The sequence below is a fragment of the Colius striatus genome, chromosome 2 (assembly GCF_028858725.1).
Source record: "Colius striatus isolate bColStr4 chromosome 2, bColStr4.1.hap1, whole genome shotgun sequence".
NCBI classification, from domain to species: domain Eukaryota; kingdom Metazoa; phylum Chordata; class Aves; order Coliiformes; family Coliidae; genus Colius; species Colius striatus.
The window spans coordinates 35,761,100-35,779,785 of NC_084760.1; the positions used below are offsets into that span (position 1 = coordinate 35,761,100).

The 18,686-nt window shown below is 39.1% G+C and overlaps 1 protein-coding gene across 1 annotated transcript; it reads left to right on the forward strand.

The window, feature by feature from the left end:
* Positions 1-16,311: 16,311 nt before the first annotated feature.
* Positions 16,312-16,833, forward strand: MSGN1 (mesogenin 1). Its single transcript, XM_010201333.1, has one exon. It carries the CDS (start codon positions 16,312-16,314, stop codon positions 16,831-16,833), a length of 522 nt encoding a protein of 173 aa, XP_010199635.1.
* Positions 16,834-18,686: the final 1,853 nt, after the last annotated feature.

Below are 18,686 nucleotides of genomic sequence, written 5' to 3' on the forward strand. Positions count from 1 at the left end.
CATCATCATGTGAATGACTTTGCTTTTGTTTTCTCAAAGTGTGTGGAAGTGGCACCCTTTTGTTGAAGGGATTTCACACAATGTGTGGCTTTTTGTACTTTAGAGGGTTTTTTTTTTTTTTAATTGAGAGGCAAGAGTGGGTTTCAGAGGGTTTGTTTGTTTGTTTCCCAAATCTGTCTGGGATGACTACTTTAATGGATGATTTGCTGAACATACCATACAGTTATGACTAGTGCATGTTTCACAGGTGATAGAAATGAGACCTAATAATATTAAGAACTACAGAGGTAAAAAACTGTTACAGATAATCGCTACAAGTCTGGTTTTGTAGGTAAATTTCGAACATGAGAAACAGAAAAATATCTTTTTTCAGTAGCAATGCGTCTGAGTTTTGTGCAAGTTTTCTGCCAGTGCTTAAGAAGCAGCAATAGGTGTGAAAACAGCTGTACAAGATGCCCTTGTCTGATTTAGGCTATAGCTGCTCATTGCAGCAAATAAACAGCAGCATACTTCAGACTGTTGATTGAATTCAATTTATGATTTGTTACAGAAAGAAGACTTCAGTCGATAATGTGTTCTGATTTCTCATCTTTCTGTAATTGACTCAATCTAAGGATTAGGGATGATTTTTTTTTTTTCTTTTTTTAGAAGTGTTTTTACCATGGCCAAAGCTAGCTGCTTTACTGGCTCTCATGCTTGTGAAGATAATATTTAACTAAATTGCATGGATTTAACAGAGAACTTTGTTCTGGAGGGAATGTTCCTACAAGATTATATTAAACTGTCTTAAGTATAAATGAAGGTGATGGTCAACCCGATGACCCTGAATGTGTTTTCATGTAGCATCTTTCCTGATCAACCCAACAGGGCTCTCAGGGTTCTTCATCTAAAGGAACAAAAGGATATCTACTGTGGAGGTGGGGCAAGTAAAGGATGCCTCCTTGTTCTTAGAGTACTTCTTGGAAAGCTTTTCTGCAGAACTACTGGACTAGCCCCAGTGTTTGCCCAGGTCTGTCATTTCTGGTGGCATCCCTCAAATTCAATGATTCTTGCAGAGATACAAGTCCTGTTTAGCAGTATAAATATTATTTCCACTTATAAACAATATGATACATTTATTTAAATGTAGAAATTTAGCTTAGTGGAGCTTAACAAAGGGAAACATTTATTGGGCATTCCTTGTGATCGTAACTCACTGTTTGAGGTCCATGGGGAATCAACCAGAAAGGAAAATAAATACTCTTTACGTGGCATATATAAAGAGCTACAAAAAATATAATGTAGAAAGAAAAAAACATACCCCACAATGTCTATACATCCCACTATCAAGCTACTTAAGCTCTTTTTGTTATTGAAATTCTTATCAATGTCTGAACATGCATAACTAAATGGAAAAGTCATTTTCTTTGCATGTTAACAATTTCCATTTTATTGATACAGTTGATGAACTCAATAAATCTTTTGTTAGTTAACAGAAGAGTTTCCTAATTTGAAAAGGGGGTTATTTAGCTTGCAGGGTTTGCACAGGCTTGGCTCTTGTAGGTGCTTGGAAATAGAGTGGTGAAAGAGACTAATGGCAGCTGTTACTTGAGACAAGGTCGTCTTTTCATGTCTAAAAAGGTGTCAGACCCTGCTGTATAATATCAGCAGATAAAAGGAAACTGCAATTAGAATATTACTGATAGTTGTTACAAACTCAAGTGCTACTGACAAAACAGTAAACTTGGTGCCAGATTTAGCGCTTTTTTCCTTCAGGAAACAAAACACTTTAAGTGTTTCAAGAAAACAAAATTACGATGTGTGACAGAACCACTCTTGCAACAGTTCTCTTGCTCATCTATTTGGCATTGTAGCTATTGTCAGTACTGAATTTAAGATTAATCACATATCAGCCTAAAAGTTCTTTGTACCCAAGCCTTGTCTCCACTCCTTACCCCAATTTCCCTTGACAAAGTAGGAGAGATTTTTGTCACTTCAGAGACCAAGCACACCTGGAAAAAGGGCCATACCTTTGAAAATTTTGCTCTGTGAAAACAGCTACCTATACTGAAATTCCACTGGATGGATATTTAAAATGAACTAGCTGCCCGAATGAAATAGAAGGGAGGAAAAGAAGGTAACAGAGGACATTTTTAATGTTGAGATCGTGTAGCGGCTGCACGATAGCATATTCATATTTTTAAAAGATACTGTGCTCTCCTAGAGGCCTCCTCAGCCAAGCTCCAAGACAAGTTTGTGGTCCTACCAAATGTTCTAGACAAAAAGTAGGTCTGTGGCAAGCTACGAGTGTTCTTTAAGACATGGTGGGAAGCACTCTGAGCGTGGTCTTCTTGGATAAGTTAGTGGGTGAGCTTACTAGATGAAGCGTTAGGTGCTGTCTCTGCCTCCTTCATCCCAACATTCTAGTGCTGCTCTGGCAGTGATACTATGTAACAAATAATAGACAAGATAGCGCAGATAGTTTCTGGGGTTTGGGCTTATCTGCTACAAAAACTCAGCCTGCTGGGATGTGTTGTAGACATTTTCTTTGAACCTTTTGGGCTGGTGAATTAAATTTTTCTGCTTAATCTCCAGCTGAGTGGAAAAGAGCCTGGTTCTCAGGCTTAGACTCCTCAAAGCCTGGAGTTTAAGGGAACAAAGGGCTCCAAGAGTTAAAGAAACATACACCTACTGTACAGGAGCTTTATAGGACTTTTCAACCAGGTGAACATGTTGCTACTTTTCACAGTTGTTGTATGGCCTCTTCACCAAATAAGCCCTGCGGCTTTGAAATGGAGGAGATGGTTCTTTTTATTAGTTACAGGGTCCAGTGTCCTCAGTATGACCTAGGCAGACGCTGCGGAGGTGGACAGTGTCTTTCATATGAGATGCTGCTGAAAGAACGGGAATGGGCAGTTTATAGGTGACTGTATGGCAGTGGGACAGTTTTATTAATTGTGTTTTTGTGGTTGTAAGTATGGATAAATCTCACTTCTCTCCAGAAAGCTTCATTAGCAGTGCAGGTTGCCAGTCTCTTATATTCTTCTGAGTTTATAGAAATCTGAAAGCTTCCTGAGCATGGGTAACCAGAACTAGTGCTCGGTAGACTTCACAGAATCACAGAATGGTAGGGGTTAGAAGGGACCTATAAATATCATCCAGTCCAACACCCTACTAAAGTGGGCTCCCCTTAATCATTTGATGCAGAAACGTGTGCAGACACGTTTGGAAACCTGCAGAGGAGGAAAGTCCATACTATCCCTGGGCAGCCTGTGCCAGAGTGCTCTCACAGGAGTTTTCCTTCATGTTCAGATGGAGCTTCCTGTATTCCAGCTTCTGCTTGTTACCCCTTGTCCTGTCACTGGACACTACAGAGAAAAAGACTGATGCTGTCCTCTCAACCTACCCTTTAGATTTTATAAGTGTTGGTAAATTCCCCCCTCAGTCTCCTCCAGACTGAACAGCCCCAGATTCCGCAGCCTTTCCTCATAAGGAAGATGTTCCAGTCCCCTGGTGGCCCTGTGCAAGACTCTCTCCAGAAGTTCCCTAGAAGTTCCCTGTCCCTCTTGAGCTAGGGAGCCCAGAACTGGACACAGGACTCCAGATGAGGCCTCAGCAGGGCAGAGTAGAGAGGGAGCAGAAACTCCCTTGACCTGCTGGCCACACTCTTCTTGATGCATCCCAGGATGCCATTGGCCACCAGGGCACATTGCTGGCTCATGGTTAGTTTGTTGTCAGCCAGCACTCCCAAGTCTGTCTCTGTAGAGCTGCTCTCCAGCAAGCCAATCCCCAGCCTGTACTGGTGCATGGGGTTGTTCCTCCCCAGGTGCAGGACTCTGCACTTGTCCGTGTGGAGTTTTCTCTCTGCCCAGCTCTCAAGCCGGTCGAGATCCCGCTGAATGGCAGCACAGCCTTCTGGGGAATCAGCCAGTCCTCCCCGTTTGGCGTGATCAGCACAAATGAATTAATCAGGCCTCCCTTATCCTATTGGATAGACCAAAAGAACGGGGCATGACTTTTTCATAGAAGCTCTTAATAAAGGAAATTTCAGTTGCAAAAGTAAAAAAAAAAAAAAAAAAAAAAGTTCCGTGCCCCTCTTGGTGTGGAGCCTTATGGAAAGACACTTTGTGTCACGTGACTTCCTTTGTCCATCACTGATTTTTATTTTTTTTTAACAACTGGCCAATTTCAACCAAATTTGATGGCATTATGGCTATACATTTTTAATAAGCAATTACTCAAGGAAGAGAGAAAGACTTTTCATGCCTTCCTGACCAAAAGAGTTTAGCAGTGGCTCTGGTGACAGCCAATTGGTTGGTCAGCTCACACATGCTGCCCTAAGTTGCAACTATCTTTTGGTATCAGGCAGATCAAAAAAGATGAAAAGACAGAGGATGCATGGCTGAGAGACATGAGAATGTAAAGGTGGTTTTGCCATGGAGGGTTATCAAAGACCCGAGAAAAGAGCTGCTGCTATTATTAAGAACATCAGGCGATATAGCAGAGCAGCAGGAGATATGCAATGGAGTGGAACACAGCATATATTGCTCCTGAATTCCCAAGTACTTGTATTAGAAGTTTTGGAATAACCTGGTTACACATGACAATGTCACACTGTTGTCTGAGCTTTTCTTTGTTTACCTTTCTAAAATTTCCAAATCTTAGTGCTCACAGATTACTTAGAAGTTGCAAGAAAGATATATGGGAAAAAACTGTAGCCTCATGATTTTTTTTTTGATTTCTAAAGAAATACTGTTTTCAGTTGGTAACTGTCAGGTGCTAACAGTTCTGGTGGCTAGTATGCTAATTGTAAAAACTCATAGAGTGTGTTATTCTGTTATTCTGTTTTATTAATAGTCTTTTTGGCTCTAGCAGAGAAAAACGTGATGATAATCACATGGTTAAGAGATTCTGAGACATAACGTAGAACGAAAGCAGGATTTACAGTGCTATTTTCTATTTTGTTTTGTTTTGGGTTTGGGGTTTTTGTTTTCAGCAACACAAGCCACATTTCATTCTATCAAAAAAAAAAAAGAAAAAACAAACCCTAAACAAAAACCTCAAAATTATCAACCCCCCCTTACACAGCATGATCCACATTGCAATCTGGTGTTAGTGGTCTGAAAGGTGGGCTGGAATGTATCCTGTAACATCTGATTGATTTCCCTGTAGCAGCCTAGCAGATTTCATAGATAAGTTTTAAGAAGGCCACTAATCTTTTGGTTGTTTTATCTTCTGTAGCCCACCACCAAAGTCTTATAAAAAGGACATTCCTCTTTCTGCACTGATAAGTTGAAGAATATAACTGTGTGTGGATGTTGCTCTGAAGCTGCTTGAATTTGTACACAGAACTGAAAAATTTGTTCAAGAAAATAATTTTTCTTCCCATAATATTGCTGTGGATCTTGCAGTAGCTACTTAGTCATAGCATGTTTATTTTGAAAGATACCAGCAAATTAAGTTTTGGGAAGTTGTTGTTGTTGTTATTTTTCTTTCTTGTTAAAAAAACTAAACCCAAACACCTTGTACTGGGAAGCCATGAATACACAGAGAATGCAACAGAAAAGCCAGTGAGGTACAAAGTGTCCCTGCTGCAGACAACAGTTCCCAATGCAGATATTCTGAGGTGTCTCACCAAGAATGCCTTCAGAAGACAGTGTCTGAGCTCAGGGTCCCCAGTCAGCTCCCCTTAGCCCCTTGTCCATTTTGACCCAGAGCTTTCTCAGCAAGGCTTATCCTCTTTCAAAGACCGTCGTAAAGTTGAATTAACGAAACCTCCCTGCCATTGCTACTTTAACAAAACTGAGTGCAAGGATTTCCCCTTATAAATAAAGTTTAATTATAGTGTGTTTTTTTGAAAAAAACTCTTGCTCTTCTAGTCAATTAGATCATTTAAATATTAAGTTACAAAACTGAACCTATCTATAAAAAACCCAAGACAGCACTTTTCAAGAAAGCAATTATGTTTTCAGAATAATGGCAATCTAAATTAAGGATGATTATGGCACCTATCTGGAGAACATATAGTTTAAGAAGTGCACATTAAAAAAATTCCCCTAAATGTAATTCAAGCTAAGAAGCCAGTTGATAATTGTTAGGACATAAATCACAGTAGCTCAAAGGTTACCAATTAAAAAGATTGGCTTAATATAAGGAGTCTTTTAATAACCTATTGTCACGGATCTCGGTTTAACTTTAATAGCAACATTATATGATCACATATTTTATTTATGGATCATTTGAAGAATTTGTTATGCAGATATTCTGATTAGTGGGATATTGGACCATTAGCCAAATAAATCTAAAGGTAATAAAACTCAAGAAGATAAATGGCTTTCTTTTTCTTCTTCTTTTCAGCCAACTCAGGCTCATTTAAGCCTTTCACAGAATGGTGATAATGAAGGATTTGTTCTCAGCAGCGTTATGGCAGGTGATTTGCATTTGAAAGTTTGACACATTTATAGGCCTTTGATCTTTTCCCTTCAGTGCTTGTGCCCCTGACCAGACACCTACATGCACGTCTTACCAGGTGGAAGATCTAGGAGCAAAAGTAGCTCTGAGAGTTACCCTGAAGAGTAGAAAAAATAATCCTGCAATTTGTGTCCAGAAAAGATTTTATTACTCTGTTTGAATGACTCTTATTATAACAAAAGACAAAAAATTATTTTAACTTCTTTTGTTAGAGTTTCTTTTAATCCAGAGAAAGTCCTCATGGAATATTTTAAACTAATAGAGTCTAATGTAAAACCCATTGAGCCATGGAGATTGGCTGCTTTTGTAGGTTTGAATTTCTTGTGGAAATTGAACTTCTTATCACAAGACATTTGAAGAATTTTGGCAACTAGCAAGCTCAAGAAAAGATTGTGACAGCCATGGAGCCATTTCTTAAATATTGTTTGAATATCACCTTTGTTGTTAAAGAAATAAGATAATAACTCTCTGGCCAGGAGAGTTATCTTTGGGCTGTAAGGGGAATCTTTGAAAAAAATCAAGGTATTACTGGCACCATGAGCAAAAACAAACATGTAACCTAAGATATATAAGATGTTCTTAATAGTTACTAATTGACTTCAAAATAAGAATGGAATCACAGGATTCAGGGAGAAAAAAGCTGAATATTTAAAACAGGACTGTTGTATCTGTCATGACTATCTAAAATTTAATCAGCTGATTTCTCTGATGGATCATAATATTTAAGTGTTTGAATCTGTGTCTCTTTTCATTCTCATCTCAGACTTGATTCCTAAGGTAGGCTGAGTTCATTAATTAAAAATTATTTGCATTAAATTCCTTCCTGTGCCATAAGAAAATTATATTCTCCAAACTGAGGTTTTCCTCTGAAAGAAGGCAGGACTTGCTAGGTTCTTGGGAGGAGGGCAACTATCTGATCTTGGGAAATGTATATTGTATTTGGGAGAATGGGGCTCACCACCCTGGAATACTCAGCCGTTTTTAAAGCTGTGTAATGAGTATTGATTAGCCATTGTCTGAACCACATTGAAAGTTGCAGGGACTATGTAAATGTTAGTTTACTTTATATGTACATTAACAGGGAATCCTCAATAGCAGTTTTGAGTCCCTTTTTTATTTCCTACCTCTCCTTTAAAATATGCTCCTTCAATCTAAGAGTTAACTTCACATTGCGTGTACTTGAAAATTCAATTCCTGGTACATTTTGTTCTTCAAAAGAGAGCATTATCCATTTGTATTACTTTCCTTTCAAGTCATTGCAGAATGTCAGATATCAGATAAGAGAAAGTGACTGATGAATGTTCATCTCAGCCTGACAGGACAGGTCAATGTCAGGGAAATCAAAGTTTTCCTTTTGTTTTTTTTTTTTTCTACAACCCATTTGCCAATATTTTCTTTAGAAAATAGCTTCTCTGGGGACTCAACTGGCTTAAAACAATATTATCTGGAGAATTTAGATTTCATTGTTTTCTGATGCTGTTTCCAATTTTTACAGTAATTCTGTAATTTTATGACAATGTCACACCTTGTAAGTTGACCACTTTGGTGAGCACCATGTAGAAAATCAGAGAGGTAATCCCTGCCCTGATACAGTCTGTAAAGAAGGGAGAGATGTGGGGGAGCAGGAGCAGAAGACATGCAGGGCTGAGAACTCTCCAAACAGTACTGTACTGTTCTTCCTGGTTTGCAACAAACTAAACCTCAAGAGAACAGAATTTTAGCAATGGCCAGCTGCCTCAAGATTTGCATACCTGCTGTTGTAAGATCTACCTGCTTATTCATGCATGCACTGATTTTACACATCCCAATTACCATTAACTAAGCAGGAGCTTAGGCAGGGTGCAAACCAGATGTCTGTGTTTCATCAGGTGGCTGGAATCATAGAGTTAAATGGGCTCTCGGAGTAAGACACACTGAAAGTTTGGTCAGTAATCCCCTTTCCCCACTAGTTCTATGTTTTACCTTCTCTTTGTTTAACCTAATACATTTATAAGCTTGATTTACTGGCCCATACACAAGTTTTCCTGGTGGGAGTTTAGGTTTTTTTGTTCTCTCATATGTTTCAAAATAGAAATGAAAACAATATAAGAGTTTCCTAAACAGCAGTGGCCCGAAGTAAATTACTTGCAATTTTTACAACATTATCTGAGCCCCTGTATCTGTAACACCTATAACTACTCTTTCAGTAACTTGTGCTTTGAACTTCCTGAAAAGCCATCTTCAAATGGATAACTACATATTTCCTTCTTATAACATTAACTTTATCCATGCAACTGAACAGATAAACAGATGTGTGATTTATATGGACAGGGGATGTTAAAAAAGGCATCATGTTCTACTAGAGGTATAAAAACTGAGAAGTGGCAAGTAGAAGCTGATCATAAGGCAAAGAAAGGGAGCAGAGTCTTCAGTTGTAGAGAATATAGATCTCTGCACTGTGCCCTTGTCACCCAAACACAAGCCTCTGAAGATCTAATCAGGCAGGAAAAATATCAGCACCTTCTATCATCAGAAGTACAAGAGGAATCCTATAATGCATCATTGAAAGGTTGGAGGTTTGTAGGACTCAGAACTTGATGTGTTTGTTGTTTTTCTTTCTTCCACTGTGACCTTTTGCAAAGAATTTTGTTGATGTTTTTACTTTGCTGTCAGGTAGTTGCTTGCACTAGTAAGGTTCTTATCTGAACAGCCCCAGCTCCCTGGGCCTCTGCCCCCGTGCCTTGTTTGCCAGCCCTCCTGTCAGCTTAGTCACCCTTCTCTGGACTTGCTCTATTCTGTCAGCCCATCATGTTCCCCAGGTTTTCTGGGAAGCTGCCTCCTGGTCTGTTCCCCCTGAGCCTGTGCTGCTGCCTGGGGTTATCCCACCTGGTGTAGAGGTTTGTGTTTACTTTCCTTGCACCTCCCAAGGCTGCTCCCAGATCATTTTCTCCAGTCTGTTCAGATCCCTCTGAATGACAGCGCTGTTCTCCAATACAACACTCCCTCCACCCTCAGTATAACCTGAAAACCTCTGCAACATTGCCTATAAAACATGGGAACAATTTTACTGAAGTGTATTTATGGGGCAGTTATAACACTGAGTTTAATTTGCTAGGCAAAATTCATGGAAGCTTTCAGAACAAATGCAAAGGAAATCCCAAACTGAATATGCCATTAGTGTTCTTCAGTAGACTGAAGGACAGGCTTGGATTCACAAAATTGATAGTGGATTGATAGTGATTAAAATTAAGACTTAGCGACTTGCCAAGAAGTTTATGCTTGCAGTTTAAAATCAATGCTCCTCATTTGCAGGTTAACCACATGTTTGTGAAAGGTGGCTTGAACAGGCACACAGAGCTTTACTTCAGAATGTGAAATATGTAAGAGCTAAATAAAGTAATCGAACACTTGTATGTTGTCTATCGATCTATTTTATAATTATTAAACTGAACTGCAGGCTGTGCCCAGAGCATAGTTTCATTTAGCACTGAGATGAAACATGGTTTCTATTAGCAGCACACAGCAATTCTCCACATCAGTGCTGCGACATGGGGGAGGAAGAAATGAGCAGATACTGATGAGGAGCCTCAGTGGATGCAAGGGAACAGCCTGAGCTGAAATGTAATCACAGCAACTGAAAAAATAGCTCCCTTCATAAACATCCAGCCTCAGCTGTGCAACTCGACTAGAAATAGTCACAACTGAGCTTTTAACGCAGTTTTCTTGGCTATTGGAATTTCTTGTAAGATTTACCTAGCTTTGGAAAATTCATCATGATGCAAAAAGATCCATTCAGAGCCCATTCTAACAGCTGGAAAGCAAGAGTACAAACCTTGAACTTCATTTGGAACCCTTAGGTGCTGTCCCAGGTTTTTAAAAAGCCCCTGTGAAACTTCTGTAACACATGGCAAAGGCAATCATCAAGCAGTTTGTGTGGAGAGTAAAAGAAACAATTGGAGGTGAACTGTATTATACTTTACCATTTATTACATTTGAATGTGTGCTTTTGGGTAGAAAAGGATGCATTGCTGACGATCTTGAAATATTTGTGACAGGTAACCCTTCACGTCTCCTCTGAAAAACTGAGGCATATCCACTTCATTACAGCAGACAACATCTTTTAAAACCAAACACGGAAGCTGATACGATCAAGCTGTACTAAGCAATAATGGAATTCTTCTACTGAAACAGCTTCTATTATTTTGATAATATCTGTTAATTCTCAAATTCTGAGCAAAATAAACCTTGTTAGGCTTCCCTTCCTCCCCAAGTTTTGCTCTTTCTTTCTGGCTGAAGTAGCCAGTAGACATTAAAGACCAACCACATAGTCGAACCTCCTTTCAACTTCTGTTAACAGGGGTATTAAAAAGACATTCCTAAATATCAGCTGAAAACCCCTAGGTAATAAACTCACTACTTAAAAGGTGGGTAGGTGTAAATTCCACACATAGGCCTTTTCATCTGGGAAGCCAGTTGCTTGGAGATCACATGTTTTAAATGAATTGCGGAGCTGATGTCACTTGTCAGTCAATGAAGACTGCCACTATTTGGAGGATCAAATACTTACGTTTGAGGATGTGAAGCAAATAGATGGGTCCTGATCCTGCCTGGGCAACACCAAAGAGGTGATTGTCTGTATGCAAAGCCCTGGTGAAATCAATGATACTTACCTGACTATTTCTTCTCTGTGCTCGCTTTTTAGCATTTAGAAGTCGCACCCATGAGAATATTAAAGGTTTTAAATGTTTATATCAGGATTTTTTAACAGCCTGTTTCTAGTCTTACTACAAATGCATAACATTTTCTCTTGTGCTAAGCTGCAGGTTTGGTTGGGCAAAGGCAATAACAACAATTAGCCAATTTACACATGATTTTCATTGATTATAATAAGTGATGTAGGCTCCCTTGTGTAGGGCTGGATTTGATCTCTTTCCCTCTGGGAATTGTAGCTGACCATACAACCCTATTCTGTTGCATATTAACCTAAAAAAAAAAAAGAAAAAGGAAATGTGTTTGTTGACCAGCTTGCTTACCTAGAAATCTTATTTCTGTTGTGGTTGGGCTCAGATTAAACCATCTTTCGTAAGTGGGAAAAAAAGCTATGAAGTCCACTTATTTTTAAAAACTCTCCATCTCTCCAAATTGAAGGGAAAACCCTAAAAAGGAGAGAAGAGTTATCTGGTTGCTAACGTGACTCTGGATAACAAATGTGGTAGATCCTTTCCTTCCTTTATTGCCAGCTTGGGTGTAAACCGAGGTGTTGGGCACCGTTTTTCAGAAGTGTTGAACACCTGCAGCGTCTGCTGAAGTTAGCGAGACCTGCAGCTGCTCACCCCATGTTTTATATAAGGGTGATTGACTCCTTGTCTGTGCCTCTAAAGCAAGATGGGAACAGCCACCTCCACAGTGAGTGGGTGGCATAGCAGCTAATACTTAGGAAACCTCTTATTCAGTAAGATACAAAGTGACTTTAAAAGCTTTTGGGAGATAAATAGATTTTTCTTTTTTTGCAGAACAAACTGCAAGATGAGGCTTTATTGTCTAAGTGCTCTACAAGGATATTAGGATCTGCTTCTTGTCAATAAAATAAGACTAGACTTCTTCCTAATTGTAAAGAAGGCTGATTGTTATAGGACTGTTGTTGCTAAAATACATTTATCCGTGTTTACTAAGTTTCAGCCTGCATTCGTCCCATCCAATATCATTTTTTACTTATTACTACAAGTATACTTGTACTACCAAACTCATAGCTTGGTGGAAATATGTTCCAATATAGAAAAAAAGTCGGAAAAAAAAGTAGAAATTAGAGAAAAAAAAGGCCAGTCTTTAAATAACTGCACAAAAATTGTATTTATCTACCATACTCATGGATGACAGCGATTATCTAGACAACTTATTTTAAATCTCAAACCTGAATCAGACACATATGTAAGGTCTGAAATCTTTCTATTCCATGGGTGAGGGTTTGTTTTCAAATGTGAAAATTTTTGCTCCTTCCGTGCAGCCATCTCCTCTCACAATGAATTCAGAAATATGAGCAGGGAATCTTTAATTTTAAAGGAGATGAAGACTGAGATGTTAGCCTTCATATTGCAGACTAAATTACTGAAATGAAAATCAAAACTATCAGTCAAGCAGAAAATGCCTTATCATTTAAGTGTCAGTTCGTATTTCATTGCTGTTATCCTCACTTCCCATTACCCTTCAAAGTTTTGACATTACTGGCAGACAAAAGGAAAGTTCTTAAAATTGGTAAGAGGTAGAATAAAATAAAGATTGCAAACACCTCTCTTTTTCTTTTTCTTTTTCTTTTTCTTTTTCTTTTTCTTTTTCTTTTTCTTTTTCTTTTTCTTTTTCTTTTTCTTTTTCTTTTTCTTTTTCTCTTTTTTTCTTTTTACATGGATTTACTTTCTAGGAAGGCATCATCTGAAACAGTAGAGTTTCTTATCTATTTAGTGACAGAGAATCAAATAGTCATACGGTATAGAAAAATAAACTTGCTCTCCAGCCTGTAGCCACTTTCTACAGGGAGCTTTTTAAGGCCCTGCTATAAAACAACACTGAACACTTCCACCATTTGCAGCTGTTTTCGGCTGTTGTATTTGTTTCTACTTCCCTAGATAGTTTCCTAATTTAGGATTCTCAGTCTTGAGGGTGTAAATTGTAGCACTGTCCAAAACTAACCCAAGAACAACTACATGCCACGACACTGTTGACTTACAGAGTCTATGGATCACACAAGGATCCTGCTGAGACACGTTACATAGCTTCCTGATTTGCCCAAAACTTAGGCGCACTTCATGTGAGTATATTTTGGGAGTGTGAGGGCTGTGGGTAGAAATTGGTCTGTTTTTCAAAACTGAACCTTTACCTGCATCTATACCAGTAAAAGGAATATGGCCACAGCTCCCTCTTTGGCTCTGAAGGTGTGTTAACAGCAAAGCTTGCCTTCACATGGGTAAACCTTTTGCTCACCTCTACGCCCTCAGGAGCTAAAACAGCACCAGGGAGCATGATGGTACTAAAACAGGATGCACAACTGCTAGACAGTTTTCAAGTATAAGCATTAGACACATTATCTATTGTTATAGAAAAGCTTGTAATTTTTTCTTGCTCATTCAACAGTTTATAATAGCATAAGCTTGTAAGATCCACTGATTTTTCATGCAACCAAAGCAGTTGTTCACATACTCTTAATATTCTGCCTTGGTTGCTCTAAACATTCATAAGATATAAGAAAAGATATAGGTATTGCTATAATTAGTGTTCTTCTTCCCTATCTCATCTCATCTCATCCAGAGACATATTTATTCTGTAAGAGTACAGAGCTGAGGTCTGGCTGTGTTCACTTGTCATTTACAGCAATGGCATCTTGAACGTGCACAAAATCTTTCCCTCCTTGGTATGTGACCATCAGTTTCTACAATTTACCCATAGATTAGAGGTATAAATTACCCAGCAACATGCCTTGTGTATAGTCAGCAAACAAGTGACGTTGAAATTTTTGCCTCTAAGTTTGACTGTATAGTTAATTAACATTTATTCTAAAATCAAAATTACTGAGCAGAACAGTTTATATATATGCTCAATACATATATGTTTAATGTTCTTAGATGTACACACACACATGCATGTACTTGCAAGCTCCTTTTTCTTGGCATACCCTGACAGAAGTTCCTCCTCTTCCATCTACCCTCCTGATTTTCGTGTATTTGTAAATTTTTCTTTGTTGTATTTACAAAAAAAAGGTCAAAGATATGAAATAAGAGCAGGGGACATGTCAAATGGAAAAGGTACCATAAACACAAATACGATGAAGAAAAAGAGTGGGAGAGGTGTTTTAACTGGGAAAAAACAGGGTCCTCTATGCTCAATTAGACTTTGTGACTAACCTGTGGCCTTATGATCGTTGTCTTGCTGCTCAATGAAACTCACTGAAGTCACAGAAAATACCTGTTATTCCTTTTGTGTTGGTTTTAATTTATAGCAGTCATCTGTGATTTTTCAGAACTGTTTCAGCACATTTCTCTTAAAAAAAAGAGGAAAGCAGAGCTCACAATATGCTACAACAACCATAAATCCCAAAGCAATCCTGACTGTGGGGAGCTGTGCTCCAAATTTCTGTGTAAGGTAGATGTCACCAGGCTCAAACTGTCTCAGCCAAGGTTGAAATGCAGGAATCCTTTACTTTTTTGTTCATTCTTATTCACCTCAGCATAAAATCAGTAAATCTCCCACAAGTTACTTCCCACTAGTTTGATCCTAAACTCTAAAAATTCACAAAAACCTTCCTAATGACTATGGTGAGTATTGAATTGTTTGGATTTTGGTGGTATTGGGTTTTTTTGGTTTTGTTTTGTTTTTGGTTTTTGGTTTTTTTCCTGAGTGGTTGTAGTGAGAGTTTCACAATCAGAAAGAAACAAAGAAAGCCTCAGCTTGCTTTGGCTATATGCCACTCAGAGGCATTCCTCACCTTTTTTTCAGAGGGGCTGATGATGCACAGAGAGATCATTACTAAGAAGGAAGCCCTAAGATAAATCCTATTTTTCTTTTTCCTTCAGATTGGCACTCCTTCTCCCCTTCTTTTCGTTATATATTGCATTATAGGCTGGTACAAAGTCATGACTGGCAGCCCAGCTGCTCAGTGGGGCTACAGAGCTCAGTAGTTTTGGATACTTTTCCTGGCACTCTTAATGGTTTGCTGTGTGATTTTGGGCAAGTTACTCCTTGCCTCTGATTATCCATTTCCTCGGTGCAAAAGAGATCATTAATCCTCACTGTAAGCTGTTCTGAAGCCTAGAGGTGAAAAATACTCATTATTAATGCTATTAATTTATAGGATATACATTTTCACTTGAACTGCAAAACATAAAAGTTCACTGTTGTGTTGAGTCAGGGCTGGAAAAGGGTTTTGTTGGCAGAAGTATGGATTCATGGAGGTAGAAAATTTTACAGAAGTAGCTTCTAGTCTTTTCTTACGTATGTCTAATATGCATATTGCTTTCTATTATTTCTTTGCATTAAATTTCTGTGTTAAACATTTGCCTGGGCCCAAAGCTTCGATGCTGTTTATTTCATTTCCTAGATTTTTTTTAAACTACATTTTCCTATTTCTTTTTAAAATGGGACTTTGTCTTTTTTACAATTGCAATTTACAATTTCCTTTTTGATTTCCCAGCCATGATTTAAAATAACAAATGAATCTACAGAATGCATTGCAGTTTCCTCCTTTCTCCTGTTGAAAATCAAAGCGATCCAGAGAGAAGTTACAATCTAATGTGAAGAAATGCACAGAGCCCTTAACGTGTGCAAATCCAAACAAGCTATGTGTGACTTACACGATTAAGATACAGATAATGAGAGACTACATCAGCAGCAATCAGCACGGATAAAATAAACTCTGCAGTAACGCCATGGCCTTCAAACAGTTATACAGAAATCAGGGCTCTGTGGCTTAAATTCAGCATTTGTTTTAGCAGTCATTATCTTTAAATTCTGTATCTGTAAATGGTTCTGTAAAATTGCTAATTTTCTTTTTCCTCTCTCACCACTTATCCCCCCAGCGCAATGTTACACGTAGATGCGCAGCCTTAATTGGTTTAGTTGCAAGAAGATAATCTTTTTTTTCTCCTTTCTTGCTGTTGCCTGTTAGCTTAAAGGCTTTTTAGCTGAAGGTTGATAATTATCATTGAGAAGAAACTAGCACATCAGGAGTTCATTTTCCATCTTAGCACTTGTGCTGCCCCTTTGAACTCCTCTAGCCAAACCCGCGTTCCCACTCTGTCACTTTCCTCCCTCCATCATAAAAAGGTCTCAGCAGTCGGCGGCTCCAGCCTTTGCTGGCGGGCAGAGGGCATTGCTTCTCCCGAGCACTCCTCTAGCATGGACAAACTGCATGAGACATTGATAAACATGGAAGACACTTCGGGTTTGGAGCACTCTGTCTGCTTATCATCCTGGGACTGGAAAAGTGCCACTGGGCCTTTTGAGCTGCACCCTGTCTCGTCTCCACACAGCTTATCCCCAACTCCCTCCTTTGAGTCCTACTCCTCGTCCCCTTGCCCGGCAGCAGCGGAGACCCCCTATGGCAGCAGCAGCAGCGGCGGCAGCCTGGTGGGCTACAGCCTGGTGGACTTCCCCCCTGCCTACCTGCCCAGCCCCGGGCAGGCCCGGCTGCCCAAAGGCACGAAGGTGCGGATGTCAGCCCAGCGTAGGAGGAAGGCCAGCGAGCGGGAGAAGCTGCGGATGAGGACCTTGGCCGACGCACTCCACACACTGCGCAACTACCTGCCCCCCGTCTACAGCCAGCGGGGACAGCCCCTCACCAAAATACAAACCCTGAAGTACACCATCAAGTACATCAGCGAACTGACGGAGCTCCTCAACAGTGTCAAGCGGGCGTAGACCTCACCTGGAACATGGGCTTGGGCATGCTTTGGCTTTTCTTACAAACAAAAAGACCAGCAACATTTCTTCCTCATCTGAGTACAAGAGGAAGATCGAGCAAGAGTGAGGGCCACGGTGGTACATAGGACACGATGCTGGAAGGTGATGTAGGATTGCCTAAAAAACCCTGAGCTGCAGGTCTCTGAGACAGGAGTATTTTTGCCTTTTTTTACGTTGTTTTGCTTTGTTTTTTTTACATAATAAGCTTCTGAGAAATATTGAAACTAGTCTGATACAAAAGTAACAAAAAAAAAAGCGCCAATTGATCTTCCTAGGATTTTTGTACCACTGTTCTGACCGATCTTCTGTTTAATAAGGACAATAGTAAATCCATAGGTTTTAAACTGAATTTTTAAAATGTAAATTACAAAGCCACTATAAGAATACTAAGTGTATGGATTTGTAGGCACTTTAACACTAGGATGAGGAAGAATGTGTATAGGTAGTTCAAGCATTGTCTATTTATCCACATTTCCACTGTATCTAAAAGTCAAGAAATTAAGTAATAGTAAGAATATCTTTGCTCACAAATAAATACCAGTGTTATAGTCTGTATCTTGTATTAGATATCTAATTGATAGAGAAGTAAAATCTAGAAATGACCACTAAATATTGGAAACAAAATATAAGCAAACTGACATTTTGTATAGATAAATTACTGTTAAAAACTGTCTTTATTAATATACACAGAAACATATAATATTTCTGTATTTAATGTATAAAACCTGATGACTGATGAATGATGGAAGACATTTTTACATCCAATTACTAGCACAAATGACATTAGGCTGAGTTATCTTTCCTTTCTTTCTTCACTCTGATATGAAATAAATGGATTAAGTTATCAGAAAAATATGAAGCTTTAGCCTCAAGGTGTACTGAAATCTAGGAGGGCTCCAGTAACCACAATGTCTCCTTATTGAAAACTGGCAGATGAGCTGTTTCCTACAGCTAATATCAGTCCTGGAGAACACACAAATGAAACCCTTTGAAAACCAAACAAGGACCTAGTCTTAGTCCTTTATTACTTTGGCTTTCATCTGACAGGGATCATACAGGTCTCACCAAACCAGCAAAGAAAGATAGCTGCTTTGTAAATCTCATTGCATGCTAATTCATAAGACTTGGCTGTGCTAAGGACATCATCATATAGAGAGAAGCAAAACCCAGGGTTTGTGTGGAGCTAATTGAGATTAACCTTTACTTCACAGGAAGATGTAAGGCAGGCAGGAGGTAACAGGCTTGTCTCACCAGGATGGATAGATCAGCATCTCTGTGTGGCGCAGATGGTTAGGTTTGTGGATATATCTGTGGCAGAGCACCTCAAAGCTAAAACTTTATTACATCTTTCTTTTTCTTTCCCTCTTCCTGCTTGTTTGGAAGGAAAAACAATTGTCTTTGCACATCTTTTTCTCTAAGGCGTAGCTTAAGCTGACTCAGTACTCTCACATGGTACATGCATGTTAGAACAATCAGTGTGAAATCCACCAGTGTCTCAAAAAAGCAGCTACATTCAAGTTTATACATGTAGCACTGTCACTCAAAATGTAACCACATTTAAGTATATCCCATATGCTTCTGTTTTGTTTTAACCCCTGCCAGATTTCTCACAAGATTTAGGGTTTCAGCAAGAATGCAAGTAGAATAATTTTTAAAGCCCTGTAAAGTTGTCAAGCTGGAGAAAGTTTTATATACACACGAAATAGCAGCACTAACATCAGCAGAGCAATCTTCAGCATAAGCCTGTGCAGCTGATCCTGATCTGGGCAGAGAGAGCTACGTGGACAAGGTCAGCCTGAATTATACTTTAC